We start from the raw sequence: 25,704 nt of genomic DNA, 5'->3' as shown, positions 1-25,704 counted from the left end.
CCCCCGGAGCGATGCATTTACACTGGCCTAATGCCTCGCATAGACAGCACTATGTTGGCATGAGAACTTCTTCCACCCCCATAACTACTGCCTCTACAGCAGGGGTTCTCAAACTGGGGGTCAGGACCCCTCAGGGGGTTGCGAGCTTTCAGCCTCCACCCCAAACCCTGCTTTGCCTCCAGTATTTACAACGTTGTAATATATATATACAAGTGTTTTTACTGTATAAGGGGGGGTGCACTCAGAGGCTTGCTGTGTGAAAGGGGTCACAAGTACGAAAGTCTGAGAACCCCCTGCTCTAAAGGAAATGAATTAACGACACCAATGCAAGAAACTCTCACATTGGTGCTAAAGCACTAGAGTGGTGCACACAAAGACAAGCCCTTACATTCAGTTCAAGTTTCCAAGGTTATCTGGGCAATCATAAGACCTGCAGCCATAAGCTGAATAAGCAAAACACCGGATTCTGAAACACATGCTCTGGTTGGCTGGTTTTGGATTACCACAGCAACTTTTACCAACTCATAACTATGATTTCAATAGGACTACTCAGACTTAAAGTTACGCACCAAGACATGACGCTTTGTAGATAGTTTCAGGTGCTTATTTTTGCTCTCCGATTTGTAACTATTAGGTGAGCTATGGTTTTGGATTGAAATGTGCTGCTTCTCAGATACTGTCTTGAAGACTGAAGTCTGAGACAAAAGAACTGCCTTTCCAGATGAGACCAGTTCTCTATCCCTGTCCAGGGGTCCATCTCCAACAGCAACCAGTACCAGCTCCTTCAGGGGAACAACAATTTCCACAATGGAAGCTTCTTCTTAATCCCAGGCAGTTCGTGACAAGCTTATCCACTGGCACCTTGATCGTTGATTGAGGCCTGCAGGCTCAATCAGAATATAAATAATAAATTGGGGAGGAGGGAGAATAAATTCCCTGAAACAAGAGAGTGTTTAGATCCCTTATATCTTGTTATCCTAACAAGGGTAACTGTGACTGTTCTCATTATCTGTATAAGCATTGAATCATGCTTCTGGAACCCTACTGAGAAACTGGCATTGACAATATCTTGTGGCAAGAGAGTTCCACGGGCTCATTATGTGTTGTGTAAAATAGGATTTATTTTTATCAGGTTTAAATTAGTTGCCTTTCAATTTCACTTGATACCCTCTTGCTCTTGTTTATGAGACAGGGAAAACACGAGCACCCAATTACCTTCCATGCCATTTAACTCAAATACCAAAAACAGATGGGGAAAAAGAGCACTATTAAATATTTACCATTTTCACTCTTTAGATAAGTGCTGACACAACTCCCAATCTACATGTCTAGCTCTTCCAAAAAGACCCCTACAAAAACAGGGAAGACTAAACTTGATGTCAAGCAGGAAAAAGAAATGTTCTTTGGAAACTAACAAAAATTTTTCAGGTCTTTTGTATACATCACCATAAAGAAATGTAAGAGGGTACACACCTAATTCTTCTGTCCCCTTTGCAATTCACCTCTAGGAATGCTGTGTTTTTACCATAGCCCTCCAAAGAGGCTCATCTGGTTTTTGTAGTCACCACACCCAACCCTCACCACAATGGACAATTATTTTTTGAATCAATAGGTTTTATGTCCATTTCACTTTTGTTACAATTTTTTTTATTAGAATAAATGTCAGACGGACAATGTTACAGGACAGATTTGTCATCCAGGTTACAAGACAAAAGAGGTACAGAAAAAAGGCAGACAAGAGCTTTGCATATCCATTTCAAGACAATTAGGATGCAGACTATATACAGGCCACCCAGTAACACCACCTCATATGGTACAAAAAGCGAAACCAGAATGGTACCCAGCACTAGTAGAGGGGAAGTAAGTAACCTGGTGTTATTGAACCACCAGTGTGAGTGGAAGGGGTGAGGGGGGTATCAGAAGCAATATACACTTACATAAGAAAACCTGTGCCATTTCTGTACCACCACAAACCTGGAATTTCCACGCTCAGAGTATTTATGAAACTGCTCCCAAACCATAGCATCATCGGGAGAATCGTTGACGCTACCCAAGTTCAGCTTCTCAGTGTTCATAACAGCCCATTATTCCCTGCAAACCATTCATGGTGGGGAAGGATCATCAGCCATTCCCACCAGTGAGCGATGACGGAGTTTAGCCGCCATTATACATGTGAGAACGTAAGTCCCGATAAAAACCCACACAGAGAGACGAATTTTTATTGTTTAGGGGTTTTTTCCTTGCGAGGACAGGACAGGACAGGACAGGCGCAGCCCTAATGTTAAGATTATCGTCTGAACCTTGGACCAAAAGAAACTTATATTGGAGGAGAGCCAGCAAAGAAGGGCTTCTGCGCTGCAGGACAGCGACACCTTCCCACTAGGAGGGCAGGTATTAGGACACAAATCTTGCAGGAACAGCTGATGAGATTTCAGCCCCACTGAATCTAACCTAAACCCTAGCCCTCACTCTGCTCACCGGGATCCAGACATGCTTCCCCACCAGCCCTAGCCCAGCTCACACTGAACTGTGGGGCAAGCTTGTGAACGTTCTGTCTGATGCTTTCAGAAGTCATTTCGACAGCAAGGTGGCGCATACAGATAGCACTGCACAGATCTAGACTCGGACACTGCCCCAGGGAGTGTACCAGCTAAGTAGGACAAGACACGGCATAGGAAAACAGATCGGGTGTGGGGATTATTGACTAGCAGGAGGAGGAAGGGGCAGGGCTTGCTCGGAGAGGAGAAATGGCTCTGTGCAGATGAGAACAGGGAGACCACTCCAGGGGTGTGGGGGGAGCATGATCCTGAGAAGGGGAGGAGTCGGGCAGACCTAGGAAGAAGGATCTGGACTCAGCACTCCCAGGTTTTTACCAGGAAGGTGCCAGGTATTTGCCGAACCACAGCAGTTAACCCTTTCACGCATGCAGATTCCTTCAGGCTCTAGAGAGCTAGAGCGCAGGTTATATACCACTTGCCCTTCAGCAGATCCTGCCTCTCCTGCAGCGTCGAGTGAGCAAAGAGGGAGTCTGTTGCAAGCACTGCAATCTCGCACACTTTAGTCAGCTGGTGCGGAGTAGAGATCAGACGCTCTTCACAGGTTTGTCCAGGGAGCCTGCGGGAGGATGAGATGCCGGGGCCCAATAGGGTCATTTACAATTGGACAGGAACAGCCCCACCCCACCCACACTCCAGCCCTGAGGCCTACCAAGCGCAGGGATGAACTGGTCTAGACATAACATGCTAGCTACAACCTAGTCACCCATCCCACTCCTTGGTGTTTTCGCGGTCTCCAGTCTTCGCCCTGGGGAAGCCTGCTCTGTCTGGTCTGCCCTCTGCTGATCCTGTGGTGGCATCGTACCTGGGAAGACAGCCCTGCACTTTGCACGCTGGCAGGGCGTCCCAGTCTCGTGGCTCTGCAGACGCCTGTGGAAGCTGGCCCTGACCTTGTAGCTCTTCTTGCAGACGGTGCATTGGAACAGCCTCTCCCCAGAGCACGCTCGCTGGCCATTGGGCAGACGCTGCTTCTGAGCGGACCTCAGCACACTGGCCGGCCCTCCCTCTGGCCTGGAGCTTCTGGCCCGCACAGAGCTCGGCGTGGCAGCTACAGTCCTTGCCACGCTCCATGCAGTCTTGGGGATTCTCCTTCCCATGCCCCCACTGGTATCTGAGGACACTTCCCTTCAGCTGGAAGCTCTTCCCGCACACTACACACTGGAACGGCCTCTCTTCCACGCGGACTTGTCGGTGATTCAGAAGGAGCCACTTCCGGCTGTAGGTCTGCTCACAGCCGGTGTATTTATACGGCCACTCCCCAGTGTGGCTCGCATAGTGTCGGATGAACTCCAAATGGCACCGGAAGCTCCTGGCACACTCGGTGCACTGATAAGGTCTCTCTCTGGAACAGCTCCTGTGCTGTTTCCCAAAGCTCACTTTCAGCCGGAAGCTCTTCCCACCCTTCGTACACGTGATATATGGCCTCCCTCCCGCGTGGCTTGCCTGATGGACGAGGAGAGGGTTGGTGCCACCCAAATCTCTTCCACTTGAAGTCGGCTCCCCCAAGACAGTGCCTGCCAGGCTCCTTGGCAGCGTTAGGGAGCCGCACTGACCCTCCCAAGCTGTTGTAGCAACCAGACTCTGGGAAACACTTTCCCCTGAACTTCCCAAGAGCATGTCACGCGGCTCCAAGTCTTCAGGATCTTCTTCATGTTCCTGCACCTCCGTTTTAATCCCAATCACCTCATCTGCAGCAATAGAGAGAGAATCAGCGACATCACTCCCTTTGCCTGTGTGAGCGAGAGAAAGAAGCCTCTGCTGATTCAGCCATTCAGTGACTCAATGCAGAAAAAACTAAACCTGTCGGCTTATTGAACATGGCCGATAAAGTAGACAAGGGGGACAGTTTTCAAAAGAGCCTAGGTGGCTTAGGAAACTTAGTCCCATTTTGAAAAGTTAGTAGAGACTTTTGAAACTGGGATTTAGGCGCTTTTGAAAACTTTACCCAAGATAAATAATGAGTGCACGCACATACGATCTAGGGCCCGATTTGAAAATCAGCAGAGCAGCCCCCTTCCTGCTCAACACTTCTGAAAATCAGACCATTAGCATCTAAACTGAGAGAGGAGATTTCTGCCCTGAAAACCTGTCTGTAAACGAGAAGCTTCACATCTTTGGGTGGAGCTCTGGGAAAAGAGTGTATTTAAGTACCAGGAGTATGAAGGGTCAGCGCTGAGTCCAGAAGGTCCAGACAACTGGAGAGCAAAAACTATCTAGTTAAGGTTATAATTCTATTCCCATTATAATCCTATTTTCAGAAACTCAGTCTTCAAAAGTTACCCTTTTGCCCCGAAACTTTTCATATATGGTCTGAAACCAAAGGAGATTTCCTTCCCCAAGTTTGAGTGACATTTGTCTGGACATTTATAGAAAAATGTAATTAACCTTCTCAGTTTTGTAATTTTGCTGCTGATATTGGCGCTTAGTAGTATCTTAAACTTGTGGGGTCAAATTCTCAGCTGGGGTAAATCGTCATTCCTCCATTGACCTTGATGGCGCTCCACCAATTTACAAATTTCACATGTGGCTAGTCCTTAGTGAGGAATAACTGCTTAGTAAATGGGGGGAGGGGTATTTTAAACAGTAAAGTCATAATGCATAAAAAGTGTTTTTTGTGAACGTGCTGCAAAAATCAGGGATTTGGAGCAATCAAATTTTTGAATTGCTCTGCTCCAGCTCCACTCCGGCACCAACAGTGACTGCTCCAGCTTCGCTCCGACCTCTGACTCAAATTCATTTTTAACTAAATAAAAAAGTGCATTCTGTCATTTTGAAAAAACATTATTTTTATTCAGACGTTTAAAACCATTTAAATGTCATCAACAATGATACAAACTAGAATCATTCATAATTCATTCTGTAAAAAATTATTGCAGCAATCAAGTCGTCTTTCACACCCTGACGCAAACGATTAAAAATTAACTTTAAAACCGAAAACAGTCGCTCTACACCAGATTGAGTTGTTGGCATGCTCAAAGCAATTGTAAAGTCAGAAGGAACAATTGCGATCATCTCGTCTGACTGCCTATATTCCACTACAGGATTTCCCTGAATTAACTTCTGTTTCACAAACAGCAGCTCTTTTAGAAAAACATCCAATCTTGATTTAAAAATTGTCAGTGATGGAGAATTCACTACAACACTTGATAAATTGTTCCAATGGCTAATCACCCTCACTGTTAAAAATTAGTGTCTTATTTCTAGTCTGAATTTGTCTAGCTTCAACTTCCAGCCACTGGATCGTGTTACACCTTTGGCTGCTATAATCATAGGACCACAGGGTCAGAGGGGACAGCAAGGATCATCTAGTCTAACCCCCTGCCAAGATTCAGGATTTGTTGTGTTTAAACCACCGAAGACAGATGGCTCTCCAGCCTCCTATTGAAAAACTCCAGTGAAGAAGCTTCCACAACCTCCCCAGGTGTCTGTTCCTTTGTCCTACCGTTCTTACACTGAGGCAGTTCTTCCTGAGATTTCATCTGTCTGCTCTGCTGCAGTTATAACCAGGGATTTGGAGCAATCACATTTTTGAATTGCTCCGCTCCGGCACCAATAGTGACTGCTCCAGCTCTGCTCCGACTCCGCTCCGCTCTCCGACTCAAATTAATTTTTAACTAAATAAAAAAGTGCATTCTGTCATTCTGAAAAAACATTTTTATTCAGACTTTTAAAACCATTTAAATGTCATCAACAATGATACAAACTAGAATCATTCATAATTCATTCTGTAAAAAATTATTGCAGCAATCAAGTCGTCTTTCACACCCTGATGCAAACCATTTAAAATTAACTTTAAAGCCGAAAACAGTCGCTCTACGCCAGCTTGAGTTGTTGGCATGCTCGAAGCAATTCTACAGGCAGCCTGAATGCGGTGTGGGTAGCTGTGAATGGCCTCAAAAACAGACTTAACTTTCAGCCTCCCAATAGACTCCATCGCCTCACAATCTTCCCGAAAGTTTCTCTCAAATAACGCTTCGTTACAATTATGAATCGCAGAAACTCGCCGGCGTCTTTCTTGTTTATCCAATTCCTTTTCGAAGGCGTCCTCTTCTGAAGAATTGGTGCTTGAATTATCTCCATTTCCCTGTGATGGTTGAAGACGTCTCAGGGATGGACGCTCGAACAAGTTCAGAGTGGAGACGGAAGTTTGAGAACAGCCTGCTATTTCTGAAGGATGTGAACTTTCCGAAAATGCAGATTCGATGGTTGAGGACTCCTTTTGTTGTGTTTTGTTTTCTTCAACCTCTTTCGCTGAGTTCAAATGTAGCAATAGATTTTGTTTTTCGAGTCGTCGAGCAATATCAAGGAGCCCTTCCTTTGCCTTTGGTATTTCCCTTGAGGTAAGAAGAATCCGATACCGTGGGTCAACATAAACTCCAGCAAGGAAATGAATATTGTCAAAAAGCTTCTCTTCCCATTTCTGCATGGAGGATAGAATTCCTTCTGCAATTTGTCCACCATTTTCTTGCAAGAATTTTGACAGTTTTCGCCATTCCTTCATTAAAACTCCCGGGGTTACATCAACAGCTTGAAGATTCACGGTTGTTTGGTTTGGTTTTGCCAAGAGGTCTCGCAGGTTCTTCACTTCGTCCCATTCAGCTTTTGTTAACTTGAGTTCTCTTGTTCCAGCAGCAGCTGCCACTTGTTCACAGTAAGATTGAAAAACGAGAAGCCGATCAATCATCGCAAATGTTGAACCCCAGTGAGTCACAGTATCCAATGATTGAGTTACCCCATGTAGATCAAGCAGAACACTTTGAATACTTGGGGTTCGTAGTTTGACAACGACTTGTCGAATTTTTGCCAGAAATTTCTTTGCATGTTCTTTGTTCAGTCCATCCCAGATTGCCAACTGAAGAGTGTGAATACCACACCTCATCAGTTGGACTTTTGAGTCGTCCTCATGAAGCCATGTTGGAAGTATGAGGCTGGGGTCATTAACCCATTGCGCAGCAGCATCCATGTTGAGTTCGATTTCATCCATTCCTTTAGTGCCTTCATCAGGCAAAACAGCTTCAGTTCTGTCCACATCTGTGTTCTCAGAGGTAGAGGTTTCATTGTCCTCGCTGAAATTTTTGACGGCACATGTCATGTTTGCTGCATTGTCAACGCAGATGCTCAGCACTTGCATTTCACTGATCCCAAATTTTTCTAAAATAGCTTTTACTTGACTTTTCACGTACGAAGAATTGTGATGCCCTTCAGTGTCGATTATGTCCAAGGTTTTTACCACAGCTTTATCTTTTCCTTCTTCATAGTACTGAGCACTGATTGCAAGGAAATGTCTGTTTCCACGAGTTGCCGCATCCATTTTCAGGTAGCACAATTTTTGCTCCAAAGCTTTCTTGAGCTCTTGGCGACCAGACTCAGCTGTGCTGACAACTAAATGACGAACCGCATCGTGCCCCGTTGAAATGCCAAGCTGCCGACCCATTTCACCTGCAATTTTTTGGAATCCTTTGTTCTTTAGCCTGAAGGTAGTGAGCGGTGTTGAACTCAAGCAAACCATTTCCATCAGCCCTTCACGGAAAGTATTGGCATCCATGGTGACTGTAACCTTTGAGGACTTCAAATATGAGTCAAGTTTTGTTTGCTCAATTTTGGGTTTCTTTTCAGATGAAGCTCCACAAAAAATCTTTTCTCCGGGAGTTTTCAAAGAGCCAGATGGACGTCGTTTAGCCGCATCAGTTTTCTGTTTTGCCTCATCTTCCTGGTCCTTTTTTGTAACCAGAGCCGCATAGTTTTCAGGATGGTTACGTTTTACATGCCGCCAAAGGTTGAAACTTTTCACGGCACTTGCTTCACTTGTCTTGAAGCTACATGGTTTGAGCTCGCCATTCACTTCCTTTTCCACCTTGCACGTTGCCGATTTCTTCTTTGCTTTTCGCAAAAGCCCAGATTTGGGGTTTTCAAATTCAAAAGTAAAGACGTCGTTGAGATCCTTTTCTGTAAATCGGCTATCAATTATGGGGGGCAGATTTGATTTTTTTGTTGAAGCCATGGCCAAATCTTCTTGTGCTGCTACCGCATCCAAAGGTTTCTTGTTATGATCTTAGAAAAGCAATGAACAAAAGCATTACATTTTTTTATAATGTACCTGCTTGTGATATCTTAACCACTTAAGGTACTTCGAATTTATTTTGGATTTTCTGGACAAAAAAATGATCGCATTTTCTTTTTACACAAAATTATTACTAAAGTATATTTTAATATTTTACCATGTTTCTTGCAGTTTTAATGAAGTAAGAAGTATTTTTAATATACATAATATACATTTTTATTTATAAATTGCAAGTTAGTTTTTCTTATGAAATTTTGCTGTAAAAATATTCAAAATATTTTACAAGTTTTTAATTAATATCTCAAAAATGCTTTAATATAGATATAGCAATGAAATGTGGTAGGTGCCGTAGCGTTAGTACGTGCTATCGCTGTTCTACAACGTTAACTTTTGGGAAGTAACGAGGCTACACACTACAAGGCTGAAAATAAACTTTAAACAGGAAAGCGGATTCAAATTGCAAGCACAGTCCTTTTAGTAAAGAAAGCAAATTTTTGGAAATTTTTGCTTCATCAGCCTGAATAGATTATACAAGATAGAGCAAATAACAGGTTCAATCTTGTATGATGTTTCCAGCCTGATGAAGGAAAAACATATTTCTGAAAATTTGCTCTCTTCACTAAAAGGACGGTGCTTGCAATTTGAATCTGCTTTTCCGTTAAAGTTGATTTCCAGCGTTCTATCATACAACAGCATTCAAATAACATTATTTAAAACACAGGCGTCATGAACTGGGGGGACTGGGCCAATTTTATTTAATATTTTTTAAATCTTTGACTGTTTAACAGATACGACCCTGGAATATGATTTAATGCTAAAACATGCATTAAAACGGTACTCTTAATTTATTTTGTATAACTAACTGTTTCCGAGAAAACTGTTTAAAAATTTTAATCTGCTTAGATGCTTAGAATGATACAAACAATTTTACTTATTTATTTTTCAACTTTGGAACCATACATTTTAAACGTAATAATAAACAACCAAAAATTATTAACTTATTATGGAACATAATATTACTGCTCATAGCCAGGGGCAGTCAATGACAAGCCTTTCTTGAAATATGAAATAAAAATGACCAACAGCCAGTTCGGGATGCCTACAGTTTAAATAATTTTGGATAATGTAATATGATAGCACATACTAATGCTAAGACAGACATAATTTCATTACTTTATATTAAAGCATTTTTGAGATATTAATCAGAAATTAACTTTTCATCACCTCCTTGAAGGAACTGTAACTCCCTTAGGAAGAATTTTAGGACACGTGTTCACAGAAACGTTTTTCTTGAAATGACCTAAGGATTCACCCCCAAAGTTGTGTTGGACATTTTCCAATCACTCTGGATATATCACAAAAATCACTCCCAATTTATGTAAAAATGTTTACTGTATATTTATATGCTGCACACGACTTTTTCAGTAAATTTAAAATTACAAACACCAAAAGAACGTTGAACATATGGCATATACAATAAGTCCGCCAGAGTGATACGGGAGCATGTACAAATGTACTGGTAACGAGAGCTCGTGTGAGAAATTAGCTTAAGTGATTAATATCTCTTGCGATATCTTAATATATCAATAAACAAAAACATTATTTTTTTTGCAATATACCTGTTTGCGATATCTTAAATGTTGCGTCTTGCGTCACACTTTTCCGTAATGGCAGCACTCAGCGCGTCTCGTTGATCAACCCTTACAAAAGAAGTATCAACACATACTAATCTAACTAACTAATCTATGCGAGTACATACTCGCCTAACCTTGGCACAAGGGTGGGAGCAGTCTGCAGTGTTGCCGGATGTCTGATAATTATCTGATTCTTTAATAAAACATATCTCTAAAAAACTTGGTAATTTTGTATCTGTACATTAAATCTTGATTTCGGCCAAAGTGAGAAGAACTGTGACATATTATGTAAAGTAGATGTTAATATCCATTGTTATACAATCTGAAACTTTTTGGCACCTTCAGGACTTTCTTGCTGAATATCATTCATTTGGATTGAAAATGAAAAAAGAAACTGGAGCAGTGGAGCAGTCAAGATTTTCTGTGCTCTGGCTCCAGGCAAAAACCTGCAGCTCCACTGGTCCGTGCTCCAGCTCCGGGCTCCACTCCAAAGCCCTGGTAAAAATGTCTATTAAATAGTCCGTGATTCAATACAGCTGCGAAGTTTACACTGTGCCACCCTGTCCAATACTGCTGCTAGGCACTGGATATATTTACTGAGTGCTGCGAACGAACAATGCACAGCGTTGCAAAAACCCGCCAGACACATCTCAATTGCAGCACAGGTAGCTTCTCCCTCCTCCCCTATTTTTTTCCTTCTTTTCTGTCTTTTTAAAAGAAAAGAAAAAAGAAATTAAATGCAAAATAAATCTTGTGTTAATGCAATGCTTGGCTCAGAGTTCTGAACGAAGAACTATGGGTAATGCAAAAGTGAAGATTCTGATCATGTTAACTCAACTACATCATGCGACTGTCAAGCTTAGGAAACAACATTTCTCTTGTAATCATTGCATTTGGACAGTGTCAAGATTGCAAATCGTCTCCTAGATTTGAGGAAAAGAGGATTTCCAGCTATTTCACACCCTATCAAAGTTGTTACAATCCATCTCACCTGCGCCGAGCTCTGTATGGATTTGCCTTTCCTCCGAGACCTGCATATCCTGCAAACTTGGCTCTTCCTCGACGTCCCTCCGGCAGGAAGTGTAGCGTGCAGAAGCTTGGCACCCTGTTCACGACAGACAGAGGAACGCATTGCTTTTCTGATCTCCACAAACACTATACAAGGCAATGTCAACTGATCGTAACCCAGTGCTGTTTTTGGGCTGGAGGAGACACACATTCTGATTGGCTACAAACATTTCACTGAGGATCCACAGGAAATAAATGCAGAAGGGTTCAGAGCCAGGAGAACCTGAGATTGGTGGAAATCCAAAGGTGATAGCTGCGTCCATAAAGGGGCAGGTGGTACCGATAGGCCTGGGCCTAGAATGGAGCTGTACAGAACAGCATTGCCCCAGGCTTTGCTTCAGGAGAGCTCCCTGGGAGTAGAGTCTGCACCGGCCCTTCGGCGGGAGCAATGTGCACTCCTCTCTGTGGCTAGCCAGCCCTGCTGGTTGTGTGGAAGTGGTGGGGGAGAGGGGGTAAGGACCTATGTTGTCTCCTTTTGGGGGTACAGCTCACTCGGGACTAGTAGGGAGCAACCTCAGCACTAAGGACTGCAACTGCCAGGATAGGAGAAGGCTCCTTGCACTATAATCTCTTGCTCATCTGTACGGGGACCAGCCAGAGTCTGGACCAAAAGTTTTACTGGATTTCACTCACTGGGCAGCTTAGCGCATCACTCACCAGCGTAGGGGTCTGTAGAGAGCGCTCCTTCCCCAAAGTGTTCCTGATCCTCGGCACAGGACTGTTCCTCTAGTTTAATCCACGATAAAACGTCACAGCCAAAGACTGTATAATTGGTTCATGGAAAGAGGTAATAATAGATGCTGTATTTTATTCTTATATCTCACTGACTCATTCTGACGAAGCATCTGATGCAATTTTAATCTGAACACACAAGGGCTAAACTAGAAATTACATCATGATTGTCCAACCCTTTCTATTAAGTGCAGTGATGGATGCTGTAGAAATATAAATAAGTACGGTAGAAAATGTTCCAAGGGCCTAGCTACTACAGCAATGGACACACTAGGAACACCCAAGGTGGACGGAAAATTATACAATCTGTAGAAGCCAGCAAAGGTTTTGTTGGAAGGCTAGTTTCTCTTTCTTTAAGCTCAGCTGATATCCGGAGAACGCTAACACAGGTAAGTCCAAAGGTGGCCATTTGGTATAACCACACGTGCAACATTACAGAGCTTTAGGTCATTGTTAAAAATCATTTATATAGTGCTGCAGACTCTAGACAGCACATCAAACCACGCTGAAGTATTCAGATTCATAGATTTTTAATGCCAGAAGGGACCATTATATTTTGTTTCACCTGCATAATGCAGGCCAAAGAAAATCACCCAATAATTTCTGCATCAAGCCCTAACTTTGGTTTGAACTACACACTGGCAAAAGGGAAGGTATAGGCGATCTTGGGGATATAAAAAACAAATTTATTTAAATTTTATTTATCGGATGCATCCGATGAAGTGAGCTGTAGCTCATGAAAGCTTATGCTCAAATAAATTGGTTCGTCTCTAAGGTGCCACAAGTCCTCCTTTTCTTTTTGCGAATACAGACTAACACGGTTGCTACTCTGAGAAAAGACAATATGTAGGTATATACAAGCACATGATAAATGGCACAGGTACAGATAAGGAGATCGTAGAATACGTATGGCTTGATGCGATCAGTACAGAGTGGGAGTATTACTAAATTAGAAAGTACTGTACAGGTAAAGATAAGGAGAGGTTGAATTGGGTCGGTTTGTAGTGGCTACAACAGCCTGCCCACATTTCCTGGTTGCTGTTATCTTGTGCTAAGCTTTCATTTAAAGAACAAACAAACAAATAAAAATTCTGGTGCTTATGGTTGCCTGCCGACTGAATTTAATCAACCCAATTATATCTGCTTGAGTGTGCAAACAGCTTGAAACAATAGCTCAGAAAGATACACACTGCTCCTATTCAGATTGATACGGTGTTGCCGCTGGAGCCTACCGATGGCAACTTGAACTCCCAACATTTTAAACTTTCACTGCTGATCGAAGCTCACAAGACAAAAAAGAGGAAGTATCCCATAATGAACTGAGTCATCCATTGTGGAGTCACAGAACGGCAAAGCTTGGACTGGAAATGGGTCTTGGGAAGAATCCCACCACCTTTTTCATCTCCGATCACACGGTGCAAAGGGATATAAGGAGATGGGTATTTGGAGGTAAATATTTCCACCCATTCTCCTGCATTTTGACAGAAGATCAATAACTTTCCTTCCACCAAACATGTTAAATGTTGAGTGGTCAGCACATGCATGCTGTTAGGCAGTGATAGAAAGCTGGCACTAGATACGGGATACTGTAAATTGAGGTAAATCGATTACTCCTTCACCATTACCTTCATTTTGCTGTCAATCAATGTGTCTATTTCAGAGGCATTTATTTTACCCTACTGATATGAATGTCTCTCACTTTTTCCTCTTCACTAACTCACAACTCCAAGCGCAGTTTGAGAACAGCTGTTCAGCAGGCAACCAAGGGATTGATTTGGTCTGACTCTGGGTGTTCCAACAGCTTTAATTTCTTTTAGTTGCTGAGGCCCAAAGGTGAGTCACTGTCAACTTGCAATAGCAGGCAACCAACCAAAAATATGTAAGTCGAAAAGTGTGGTTTATCTTGTTATTGTTGCATTCAGTTAGTGTCTGGCTTGGACAGAGACAGATTGCCAGCTTTTTACTTCACTCATCCCTGTGTAGAGGGACAGCACAAGCCCAATGGGACTTATGTGATGTCCAGCCTTTGTGCAGGTGTCCTGTCTGAAGAGGTGAATTTTACCCTTTGGAATGGTTTCAATCCATTACTGACCTGTGCTGGGGTCTGCAGGGACACCTCTTTCCTTAGCATTGCCCTGTTCCCCAACACACGGCTCTGCGCCTTGTTCGGTCTGGCACCACTGGCCAGGTGCAGCAACGGGAGAGTCTGCTCACGGGGGGGGCGGAGGGAAAGAAGAGAGAATTCCATTATGTTTATCTATTTAGCTGCTGGCAACACATTAAAAATGTCTGAAAAGCTAGAACCACGAGGTTCACAAGAACTTTGGTTCTTGCTTTGTCCTTCCCATGCCCTTTCTAAATTGTTTTAATCCATTACTCACTGACGCACGGCTCAATAGAGATTTTCCTTTCTTCAGTGTCCTGCAGATCCCCGATATATGGCTCCTCCCCTCGCTCTATCCGGGACAGGATGTCAGGTTTAGAAACAGCATAGTCTGTTCATGGGAGATGATATTAGGTGGGATACAGTAGGATGTTTTATTCAGATCAGTTACACAGGGATTATAAGGATCCTTTCAACTGTGATATTCATTAGCTTTTTTTTTTTTTTTAAATCACATTTATAACAAATCAGTTTCAATGAAAAGTAGAACCTGGTTTACTTAAACATTGTCTAGTGAGGGGCCAATCCTGCAGGTGCTTACTACCAAACACAGGACTTATTGCTGGTAGTAGGCCCATTAACTTCCCCAGTCATCACTGTTATTACCTGCAATATAGTAGCACCTAGAGGCTCCAAACAAGATCAGGGCCCCATTGTCTCTATTGCCCAAATGTTGGTTCTTTTCACTCCCCATGTTATGGATAATGAGGCTGGGATGAATAGCCTGGATTCATCATACAAACTGCTGACACTGCTCCAGAGAGGCCCAATTCCGGGGAAGCTCTTGGAGGCTCTTTCACTGGAGGAGGTTAATTCTGTGTTCTCCTTTGGGAATGACTGAATGGCTGGTCATTTCAAGGTTTGACACCAGAGCCTGAGTTGGACTGTGGGATGGTGTTTACTGTGGGAGATGTGAAGAGATCATTGAACACCCTCCTCCTCCGTTCCTAGCAGCGGCTATGAGTTGGACTCTAATTTGGTCCAAACGTTCTTTATACCATACAGTCATTTGAATAAGGGGGAAAAGGTCCCTATATGGAAGGTTAGTATCACTTTAGATAAGCTATTAGCAGCAGGAGAGTGGGGTGGGAGGAGGTATTGTTTCATGCTTTGTGTGTATATAAAAAGATCTTCTACACTTTCCACAGTATGCATCGGATGAAGTGAGCTGTAGCTCACGAAAGCTTATGCTCAAATAAATTGGTTAGTCTCTAAGGTGCCACAAGTCCTCCTTTTCTTTTTGCGAATACAGACTAACACAGCTGCTACTCTGAAACCTATATGGAAGGGTTATTGTAGGTCAATTTAGCATATTACTCAAGAACAGAGCAACTCCACAGGGATTGACGCATGCTCATTGCATCACAGCTACGCTGTTGAGGAGGACACCAGAATGCCAAAGCAGCTGTGGAATGGAAAACTGGAAGCAGGTAACTATACAGGAGGCAGCCAGAAGAAACGCTTCAAGGACACACTGCAGCATAATCAGAAGCAATGCAACATTGCAGCTGGGAGCTGTCACAATAGACAGATCGCGCTGGCGAGCAGTCAGGGATGGGGTTACTCAGATCTTGATCCTGAGGCGCTGAGTCATACACAGCAGCAGATTCAGCAGGCCCGGAACATAATCCCTTCCTCAACACTGAGCTACATATGCCCTCAATGCGGAAAGGACCAACACTCTCACATCAGCCTTTTCGGCCCCAACGTAACACTGTCATCAGCCTCATCTGTGGTCACCAAGGGCAACAACAATTCCTCAAGAACGGTGAATTTTAATTAGCTATTCTGTCGCTGCCTACACAAAATCAGCCATGTGGGGGGGAAACCCACAATGCCAGTTAAAACACTGTTCCTTCTCCCATGCAGACAGGACCACCAGTGCTAACTATTTTATGCTTCCCCGGGATCTGCAGGAGGAAGTGCACCTGCTTGGGGTTTATATTACCCTGGACTTGACTCTTCAGTTGTTTCTCTTTGGATACATTTTTCATCAGCAGCTGACATGGAAACTAGCAACTTTCTGTATCTAGATTGAATTTGAAACGTAGATCCCACTGTGCTTCTAGTATGGGATAAGAGGAGGTGGTGGCCTTAAGCCCAATAGTGTATATTTTGGTATTTCTTCCACAGAAGGATGTGAGGAACTTGAGCTATCATAAACATCTGGAAGACTAATGGCATTGTCCCAGCACAAATCAAAGGAACTGTGAGCAGGAGGAAACCCAGTCCATGAAAGATCTCACCACTTCTAATAAAGGAGTGAAAACTGATCCTTACCCAGTGAGATCAGGGTCTCATAATTCCCCTTTATGGTGTTCTTGTAAAGCTCCTTCTGCCATTCATTCAAGCTCTTCCATTCCTGCTCATTGAAATAGACGGAGATGTCATCAAATGTCACCGGTACCTGAAATTACAAGGGGGGAGTCACTCACCACCTTCTAATTCTGTCACACCCACCTTTTTATGTTAACTCTAAGAATGTTTTAAAGTTAATTTAATTTGAGTTTAGCCAGAATCAAGATACCATGGGCCAGATATTCAGCTCGTATAAATCAGCAATACTCAACTGTCTTCAAAGCAGCTATGCCTAGTTAGGCTAGCTGAGGATCTGGCCCCATACAGGGGTCAGAGTTTGCAGCTTGACATTATTATTATTTAACGTGACAGTAGGTCCCAGGGGCCCCAGTCAAGATCCATCTCTATTGTACTAGGTGCTGCAGAAACACAGGAGAAGCAGAGAGTTTATAACAGAGTATCTTTGAACATGCAGATTTAGGGAAATGTTGGACTGCAAACATTGCAGTTTGGGAGTCTTCTGAATCTGGGGTTTGGTTCTGTCCATTGTAGCAACAGGATGCTTCAAAGCAGAGCTTTGGTTCATGCCCATCTCTAAATTAATTGTTCATAACAGAAAATCTAGACACTGAGCTCCTCTATTAGTTCACACAGCAAGCAATGGCACCTCCATCTTTACTGTCACCTGGAAGGATCACATTTACAGAATCGGGTCATTCCACGTCTGCTGCCCTTCGGACGCTGGCTTTTCCATCTGCCAACTAGGGGACCAGCTAAGGCTAGTTGTGCCAGGGGGTTCCGTGATGGGATGCCTGTCTGCAGAGAACGTCTGAGCCCATAACCACCCATCCACTCCCATGCAGGATAATGGGAGTTTAATCAAGTAAAAATGATTCACTTTGCAATCTGTAGTTTAAGCATCTTTGATTTCCCAGTGAGAAGGGTCTAACTAACACTGACTGAACAGCTCCAAGGAACCATAATCAGCTGACAGGCACAGTAAATGCCAGCCAATAAGGTGCATTAACTCGGCACAATATGAATGGATTGTTTTCACGGTGTTGGAATTTCGTAACATTAAGTCTGAGTAACACTGACATTAACCGGTCTCGGCGGTTCCCATTTGCATCCCTCTCTTCATGGGTCCATCTATACAGTTCTCTCCCAGGTGCAGCACAGTTTATGCAGGCGCACCGGAAAGCGGACGGGACAGCGTACCAGAGAGAGGCACAGCAGGGTTCATTGCAAGTGGGTTTCACACACAAAAGAAAAGTTTGAGTGTGGAAAGTCCAACCTCTTTCCGGCTGTTAGGCTAATGCGAATCGCTCAGTTGGTATCTGAGATGAGAGGGTAACATTTTGAAATGCACAGGCCCAGTGGGCTTTGCCTATGAGAGGTGCAGAGTGTTGCAGAGGAAGGCTCTAAAATGGCAAAGAGGCAGCAGGGAAAGTCGAAAACTGAAAAGGGCTGGTAAGAGCAGACAGGAAGGATAGTCCAGTGGTTACAGCGCTAAGCGGGGTTCAATTCCTGTTCTTCCACGAATATCCTGTGGAACCTTGGGCAAATCTCAGTCTCTCTGTGCCTCAGATGTACACCTGGGGATTATAGCCCTGCCCTACCTCACAGGGGTGTCTTCTCTGACTATGAACTTTGGGCTTCTATCCTTTCCTTAATCTGGAGAGGTTTTTCAAGATGTTAGATTTGTTCTTCCATTCCCTCCCCTTTCCCCCAACTGCTCCCATCAGCACGAGAAGGGAGTGGGGTGAAAGTCATCTAACTAGTTCTGATCAGCACAGGGGTTGGCTCAAAAGACCCTCTGCCACCCCATCAAATCTGAGCACTTTTAGAGCAGCAAAGACAAGGAAAGAACGAGCCTGTGAAAAAAATCCGTCGTGTATCTGGTAATAGAAGGGACTTACTTAATAAACCTTTTAACATGGTACAGCCCCTTCCACATGAAGCACTAAAAATGCTTTACGAATACTGGTGGCTTAAGCCTCACGTACCCCTGCGAGGAAGGTAAATATCATCCCCATCTTAAAGATGAGGCTCAGAGAAGTTAAGAGGCATGTCCAAGATCACACAGGAAGTTTGTGGCAGAGCTGGGAAATGAATCATAGAATTATAGCGGGTTAGGACTGGAAGGGACCTCAGTAGGTCATCTAGTCCAGTCCCTTGCACTCAAGGCAGGGCTAGATAACAACTAGACTCAGACTTCGATTCCCAGACCTCTGCATTAACTACAAGACCATCCTTTCTACTCTATGCTGACTTCTGCCTCCTTAGTGCTCGTTGAGATGTGCTGTGACAATGCTTATTTTCCTAGCTTATCGCTTTGACCACATCACCCCCCTCTCTGCATCCCTCCACTGCCCATCACATCAACAAGAAACGTCTCCTTGTCTGTATCCCCCATTCCATCTCATCCGACGCTTCTATCGTAGATGCCTTGGGAAAGGGACTGTCTTTTTGTTCTGTGTCTGTACAGCTCCTGCCACAGTAGGGTCCTGGTCCGTGACGGGGATTCTTAGGCATTACCACCACACAGATAAAACTAGTTACCTTGGGCACCTCCCCATTAGTGCCTGGGGGGAGCCTCAGGATCCAGAAGTTCCTGTTCTTCAGCAGGTTCTCCATGTTCTCCAGCCTCCTCTGCAGCAGCCCATACTCCTGGATCAGAGTTCCCAGCACGGCCCACTTACTCTCCAGCTGGTTCCCAAACTCCACCACAGTTCTCTCACAACCTATTAGCTTTTTTTCAGCCATCCACATTCTCCCTTCCAGACCCAGCAACCGCGTGGCATGAGAATCTAATTTCCTCTCAACAGCTTGGACTGCGGCTAGTACAGTCTGAAGGGAAGCCTCTGCACTTGGAAGTGGTGTTTCTTGTACAGACGTTTGCTCCGGGAGGACCGGTGGCTGCAAGGCAGCAAGGGGCTGCGGTTCCACCTCCCATTCATCAGCCTGTTTCAAGGACAGAAAATGAAAACAGAGTTGAAGTCACGTTCCCTATCGGCAAAGTTAGCTACAAAGAAACAGGACAAGCAGCCGCTCACATGCAACAGGCCGCCCAGACTGTTCAAGGTTGCATCTTTATCATCACCGGCTCACATTCCAGAAGTGATGGTTAAAAAGCTGCTGACATTTTCATTATAATCCTCATTTATAAGGGTCAATGGGAATGGTATTGAACTGAAATGTCCCATGCATCTCGGGTTTTGTCCTAATTTGTTTGAGGAAAACTGCAATATAAGGCAAGAGCTTTTCTAATCACGTTCATTTACAAACAAGAGTCAATCACGACAACAATCTTATGAGAAGAGAATTAATGAGCCTGGCATGAGGTCTCCTTGCCACAGGGCCCCAGAGACTCCCAGGGGATGAGCTAGACAGGGAATTCCCTGCGCGAAGAGACATACTTGCACTAGCTCTAGAGAAGTGTAGTGTCAGCTGTGAGTGGCAGGAAGCACTAGCCGTTCTGAGGACACACTGCCCAAGTCCAGCGGCACACGCTCGGGGCGGCTCGCCTCCCCCACTGGTGCACCACGGCAACTGTGCTCTATTTTTAGCATGTTAACTCGATCGGAGCTAGTGCAAATATGCCTCCTTAAAATGGGAATCAAACAACCAACTCCAAGTGTTGATATATCCTGGGTCTCTCGTTCTCTCTTATGGCCCATCTGCGCACCAACATTTATCCCATCCGGAGATGGTGTTATATTCCAGCAGTGACCAGACAGGATAGGAACAAACTAACTGTACAAAATCGGTGCTCCAGTCTGTACAAACTTAAATTTCACAACACCCCAGGTAGGTAGGTAGATAGGTATCCTTATCCCCAGCATTCAGGTGCAGAAACCATTTTAGAAATGTTAAGCAACTTGCACCAGGGCAAAGAGTAAATGTGTCTGGACCAACATTTGAATCCACGTCCCTTTCTTCTCCTCATGTCCTTGTCACGAACTTGATGTTTTTCCAGAACTGTCCCCAAATAATATCTAATGCCCTAGATCACCATGCTTCCTAGGCAAATCATTTCACTGCGTCCTAGCTTTCCTCTCGGTAAATTAAGATCTCCTCAGTCATCAAATTTACTTGGCTTCCTAAATAAAGTATGATTATCGCTGTTTTTACAGATGGGAAAACTGAGACCTGCTGGGGATAAGAAACTTGCCTCAAGAGCACTGTGGTCCAGCAGTTTAAATACAGGCCTGAGCATCAGGAGAGCTAGGTGTGTGAGAACATGAACCTCCATTGATCACCTCCCCAGCTAGACAGAAGACTGCAGTGAACCAGGCTTATAAAGCACTAGAGAAGCGTGAAGCATTATTAAGGCCAGTCAGTAGCAGACATGGAAACAGAGTTCGGGGTCACAGGCCCGTGCCCATTTCTCTGGCCCTGCAGAGATCCTCCAGGTTGAAGTTTCATTCACCTCTTTTGTCTCAACCAACTTTTCCCCCAAAAAACTGCTACATTTTTCCCAAAGGTTCCCAAAATCTAAAACCAGCTCATTCCACGTAAAGTTTGGCAACAAATATTCACCCAGTTCTAATCCCAATACTTTGCATCTCTGCAGCACCTTCCCTTGGAGGATCTCAAAGCAATTTACAAACACAGACACATTAAGACTCATAACCACCCCAGGGAGGCATGAAGTATTATTCCCCCTGTAGAGACAGAGAAACTGAGGTTAAGTGGCCTGTCCAAAAATCACATAGCAAGTCAGTACAGAAGTGGGAACAGAACTCATGACTCCTGGCACTCAATCCTTTGCTTCAGCCAAGGAACTGTTCTTCCTCTCAATATAAACACATAGTGTTATTCATCAACCAACATTTAGGTACCTCTTCGATGATTTTTTTCCGGAAGGCTCCTCTTCCTTTTGGTTGCGATAGGGACTGTGGGTTCCCGTTCATGCTCGGGCAGACGTTCAGAGTCGGAACCGCTGTTTTGGTTAGAAGCAAACGCTTTCCAAATTCTAATTTTTTTTGCGTCACGCTTGAAATGTCAAAGCACTCGTCTGTGAAGTGCGCAGAGCAGATCAGCGAGCGGTCGTGTCCCCCTCTCCAGTCTGCTCTCTTCATCCGAACAAATCTGTCCCAAAGGCTCCTAACATGAGGGTCTTTTGGAAATTTGAACAAGGATACACCATCTTGGGTGGTGTTGGAACACCTGGCCACTACGCAGCGAGCTGGCATGGTTTGTAACGTAAAATGTTACTACGTTACAATGTCACTAGCAGGCAAGTTCTAGAGATTCCTCCAGCTGATCTGTTAGAAACCTTTGAAGGCTCTTTCCTAAGTAGCTCTGGGAGTTGGTTGCATCCCTGGTCTCCCAGTACAGTTCTGACACTGTAGCTGTTCGGTGTAATGCTCAGAATCCAAACAAGCGAGAACACTCCCTTCGTCAAACTCCTTGGCTTTTTATTTGAATGACACCTAAAAAGCAGAGAGAAAACCCTCTCATGCACATAACTATAATGATGTTGTGTAGCCACACCAGGTGCATGTAAAAATTCAGTTACTTATTTTAAATAAAAAATTATGCAATGTTTTACGAGCCTGGTTTTGAAAAGTTAGGTGTGGAACTGCACATACGAAATAAGTGCACAATTACATACACACCGTCCAGGTAACTGCGCATGCATATGCCTGGTTGTGGTCATTTCCATTCCTTTCCCAGACCGCAAGAAGAGCTCTGGCTGGCTCAAAAGCTTGTCTCGCTCACCAACAGAAGTTGGTCCAATAAAAGACATTACTGGACCCCCCTTGTCTCGCTAATATCCTGGGACCAACAAGGCTACAACTACGCTGTACACAACCTTGGCAGTTACGCGGTTTGTGCACACAATCATGACAACTGCATGTGAAACCTGCACATCTAAAATTTTTCGACATTGGGCCCAACCTGTTCAAACTTCTGTGCTCCTCCCCTACCAATGTTCATCCCTGCACATCGAAGCACTTTAAGAACAATTGATGCATTTTCAAAATCCTTATGTGAGAAATACGAATCTATTACCACTCCCATTGTACAGCTTCTGTGTGCCAGGCTGTCAGGGATGAAAGGACCAGTGCTTCATTTGTGCCAGGGCTTGCCAGAGCTGAGCCCTGGCACCTCTAGGCTTAGGCGTTCATAGTCCCAGCACCTCTGGCTTCGCCACATCAGTTATGAAAGTCAAAAAAAATTGCTTAAGCTCCAGCACCTATTTGCTTGATCCCCAGCTCAGCTTTCATTACAAATTAAGCACTGGAAATAACTCACCCAAGTCAGTAGCAAACTCCGAAATAGAATCCAGGCTGCTTGACATTAGGTAACCCTCTGACGCTGCAATGAGCCTCCTGTGTAAAGCGATGCTGGTGCCCTGTTAACACCCTCTGCAGCCAAGCACCTGCAGCCGCCGGGCCCTGACTACCACCCTCCAGGATGCAGCTCAGCAGGCACAAGCTCCAAAGGCCACCCAAGGCAGGCGAGCGGAGGCGCTGAGAACCAGCCACAGCCCAGGAATCAAGGCATTTCCTTGCTAGCCTTCCCCCTGCCCGGCTACGGCAGCGCTAGGCCCACTCTCGCTAGCGCTAGGAAGCGGGGCGCTAAGAGCTGCGCCCAGCGGCAGGGTAGGGCGCCCAGAGAGCAGATGTGAGAAATCGGGACGGGGGTGGGCGGTAATAGGTGCCTATATAAGAAAAAGCCCCAAACATCAGATGTCCCGATTTTACAGGGCCAGTCCTGGTCACCCTAGGGCAGGGTGCCCCCGACCCTGCGCCCCCCGGGCTGGAGGTCAGGACGGACCCCCGGGAAAGGCAGCTCTCCCCCGCTGCACCGCTCTGCGCCTGCATTCGGAGCCGCCGGGCAACGTGTAAACGCCCAGCCCCAGGGGACTCGAGCCAGGCCCTGCGGGGAGCCGGGGGGGGGGGGTCGTTGGTCACACGTGCCCCGGCTCTGCAAGGGGCCCGCGGGCCAGGCACCGGGGCTACGTACCGCAGCGCCCCTGCTCCGGGCCCTTACCTGGGCAGCGGCCCGCTCGGCCATGGCGCCCCCGGGCGGGGCTGCTCCCGCGGGCCCGGCCCGGCCGAGCCCCGCTCCCGCTGCGGGCTGGGCAGAGTCCCGGCGCTGCCTCGCCACGGGCCGGCCCCGCTGCCGGGCGGAGCAGAGCGAGCGCAGCCCGCAGGGAGGGAGGAAACCGCGGCCTGGCTGCCGGGGCTGGGAGCGGCGGGGCGGGGCCGGCGGGGAGCGGGGCGGCAGCGCCCCTGGCGGGGGAAGCTCGCATCGGCCGCGGCCGCCGCTTTGATGCCCTGGAAGTGTTGTTAGCGGTTGTAACACACGTGTCCATAGGTCTTCAAGCGGGGACCGGGGACCACCTTAGGGGGCAAAGCCGTGACAGCGTGGGCGGGTCTTTAACTGAGGGACCCCGGTCGCCCTCCGTGCAGGGGAGAGTTTTAGCACCTGTGGGTGACAGAATAAAGGGGCCCACCGCCCCCCTTCCCTGTGCCGGCCTCTATCAGCCTGAACTCACCTCAGACAGGTTTCAGAGCAGCAGCCGGGTTAGTCTGTATTCGCAAAAAGAACAGGAGGACTTGGGGCACCTTAGAGACTAACCAATTTATTTGAGCATAAGCTTTCGTGAGCTACAGCTCGCTTCTCAGATAGAGAGTCTGCCCTGCTCTTTTCTCCTCCCACCCCATGAGCTATGGTCTCCAGTCCAGATCCTCTGATCCCGAAATCAATGGACATTAGGAGCCTTTGAGGATCTGGGCCCTCCTCAGGGGCGCTGGGACAATTTATATCGTGGGGATGCTGGGAGCCGTGGAACCAAACTGTAAACCCTGTGTATGATGGAAACCACTTCCAGCCAGGGGGTGCAACCGCACCCCTAGTTCCAGCACCTATGGCCCTACTCCTCTTTTTTCCCTTCTCTCCAGGCTCTCATCCTCCCACTCCCCCTTTTTCCCCTGCCACACCCATCCACTCTCTGGCCTTGGTTTCCTTTCACTCCAGCCCCAGCAACAGGCTCCCTTGTGGGTAATTTGCTGGGGGCACCAGTGTAAATGGACAGCTGCATTCCACACCCACAGAGGCTTCTGAGTGGTCTTTGGGTGTCACATCAACGGGTGACTAAAACAAATGAGTGGGTGGGTCGGTGGAGAAAGCACAAGGTAACCGTGAGAAGTTTATAATTAGTGGAACTAGCAGCAGTTGCAGCTGCTTAGCCATTGTCATGTATTTTGTAAGCAGCCCTGCATGGGTGAGTTTTAATTAGTTTTTTTTTTTTAAACCCTTGCTGCACTCCAATAGATTTCAGACCGGCTTGAACCTATTTGACTGTTAAAATACTCACTGGCTCAGAGAACTGCTCATGTCCTCTGCAGTTTGGACTACGGGGTGGTCGTGTGTTTAACATCACCCTCACTTAAAATGTTTCTTTTGTGAAAAAGTGGCTAATCTCAATAGTGCAAAATAGCCCAACTAAGGTACATTTACCAGATTACTGCAGCAAAACAATGCATGTACAGGTGCACTGAAAATACAATTGAAAGGCAGCACAGCGTGTATGCCAGTTCTGACTCAGATCAGAGTTGTTCACATTGCAGCCATCCAGCAATGGACTGGCAAATCTTAATTGAGATAAACTGGTTCTACTTATTAGCCTGAAGCAGTATGTTGCTCCCACGACATGCTTCCATCCACAATGTTTCATGTTTATTGGAACAGGCCCAGTTCCAATTGATACTTTCCATGTTTTGCATCAGGAAGAAACAAGACAAATTATATTCCAAAGCCCTAAACGTCTAGGTAAGATCTTTACTGTCCTTTAGAAATAAAACTTAGGGATAGCAGAAATCACTTTAGTTATCTTTAGAAATCACAAAGTTAAAATCAAATGCTTCAAAGACAAAGGTTATTAAATATACCAACCACTCATTCACTATGTGTTAAAACAGGTTAAGAGCTAATCTCCATTAGCTCTGAATGGGCTGATGAGGTCCCATATACTTCCTTATTTTCTTTTAGGTCCAATGAAGTCTCTGCCCTTCATGTAGCAAGATACAGCTTATCACCACAGTGGATTCTTAGCTTACTGGGCTATATTAACATTATGCTTACCCATAGATTGTCAGAAGGCGTGTATGATAAGAAAAATTAGTATTGTGATCATTTACAGGTTATTTAAAAGTAAATGTATAGTGCAAGTGA

The 25,704-nt window shown here is 45.3% G+C and overlaps 2 protein-coding genes across 2 annotated transcripts in view; both read right to left on the bottom strand.

Moving 5' to 3' along the window:
* The window catches only part of LOC144260214 (uncharacterized), a 44,010-nt gene extending 20,407 nt beyond the window's left edge, over positions 1-23,603 (bottom strand). Inside the window, exons 1-8 of the mRNA XM_077808769.1 lie at positions 23,518-23,603; positions 19,075-19,476; positions 16,495-16,621; positions 14,432-14,545; positions 14,143-14,256; positions 11,976-12,080; positions 11,242-11,355; positions 6,268-8,606 (exon numbers count right to left, since the gene is read on the bottom strand). Of these exons, the coding sequence (XP_077664895.1) occupies positions 6,268-8,606; positions 11,242-11,355; positions 11,976-12,080; positions 14,143-14,256; positions 14,432-14,545; positions 16,495-16,621; positions 19,075-19,476; positions 23,518-23,541 (3,339 nt within the window). The 5' untranslated portion in view covers positions 23,542-23,603. The remainder of the gene's footprint in view (positions 1-6,267; positions 8,607-11,241; positions 11,356-11,975; positions 12,081-14,142; positions 14,257-14,431; positions 14,546-16,494; positions 16,622-19,074; positions 19,477-23,517) is intronic.
* On the bottom strand, positions 1,641-6,269 carry LOC144260068 (uncharacterized). The gene has a single exon (XM_077808608.1). It carries the CDS (start codon positions 4,170-4,172, stop codon positions 3,258-3,260), a length of 915 nt encoding a protein of 304 aa, XP_077664734.1. The 5' UTR covers positions 4,173-6,269; the 3' UTR covers positions 1,641-3,257.
* Positions 23,604-25,704: the final 2,101 nt, after the last annotated feature.

This window comes from Eretmochelys imbricata, chromosome 2, assembly GCF_965152235.1.
Source record: "Eretmochelys imbricata isolate rEreImb1 chromosome 2, rEreImb1.hap1, whole genome shotgun sequence".
In the NCBI taxonomy this organism is placed as follows: Eukaryota; Metazoa; Chordata; order Testudines; family Cheloniidae; genus Eretmochelys; species Eretmochelys imbricata.
This window is presented reverse-complemented; position numbering and strand designations above follow the sequence as displayed.

Excerpts from the sequence above, each read along its gene's own strand:
- LOC144260068 (XM_077808608.1), bottom strand. The coding sequence starts at position 4,172 with ATGCTCTTGGGAAGTTCAGGGGAAAGTGTTTCCCAGAGTCTGGTTGCT.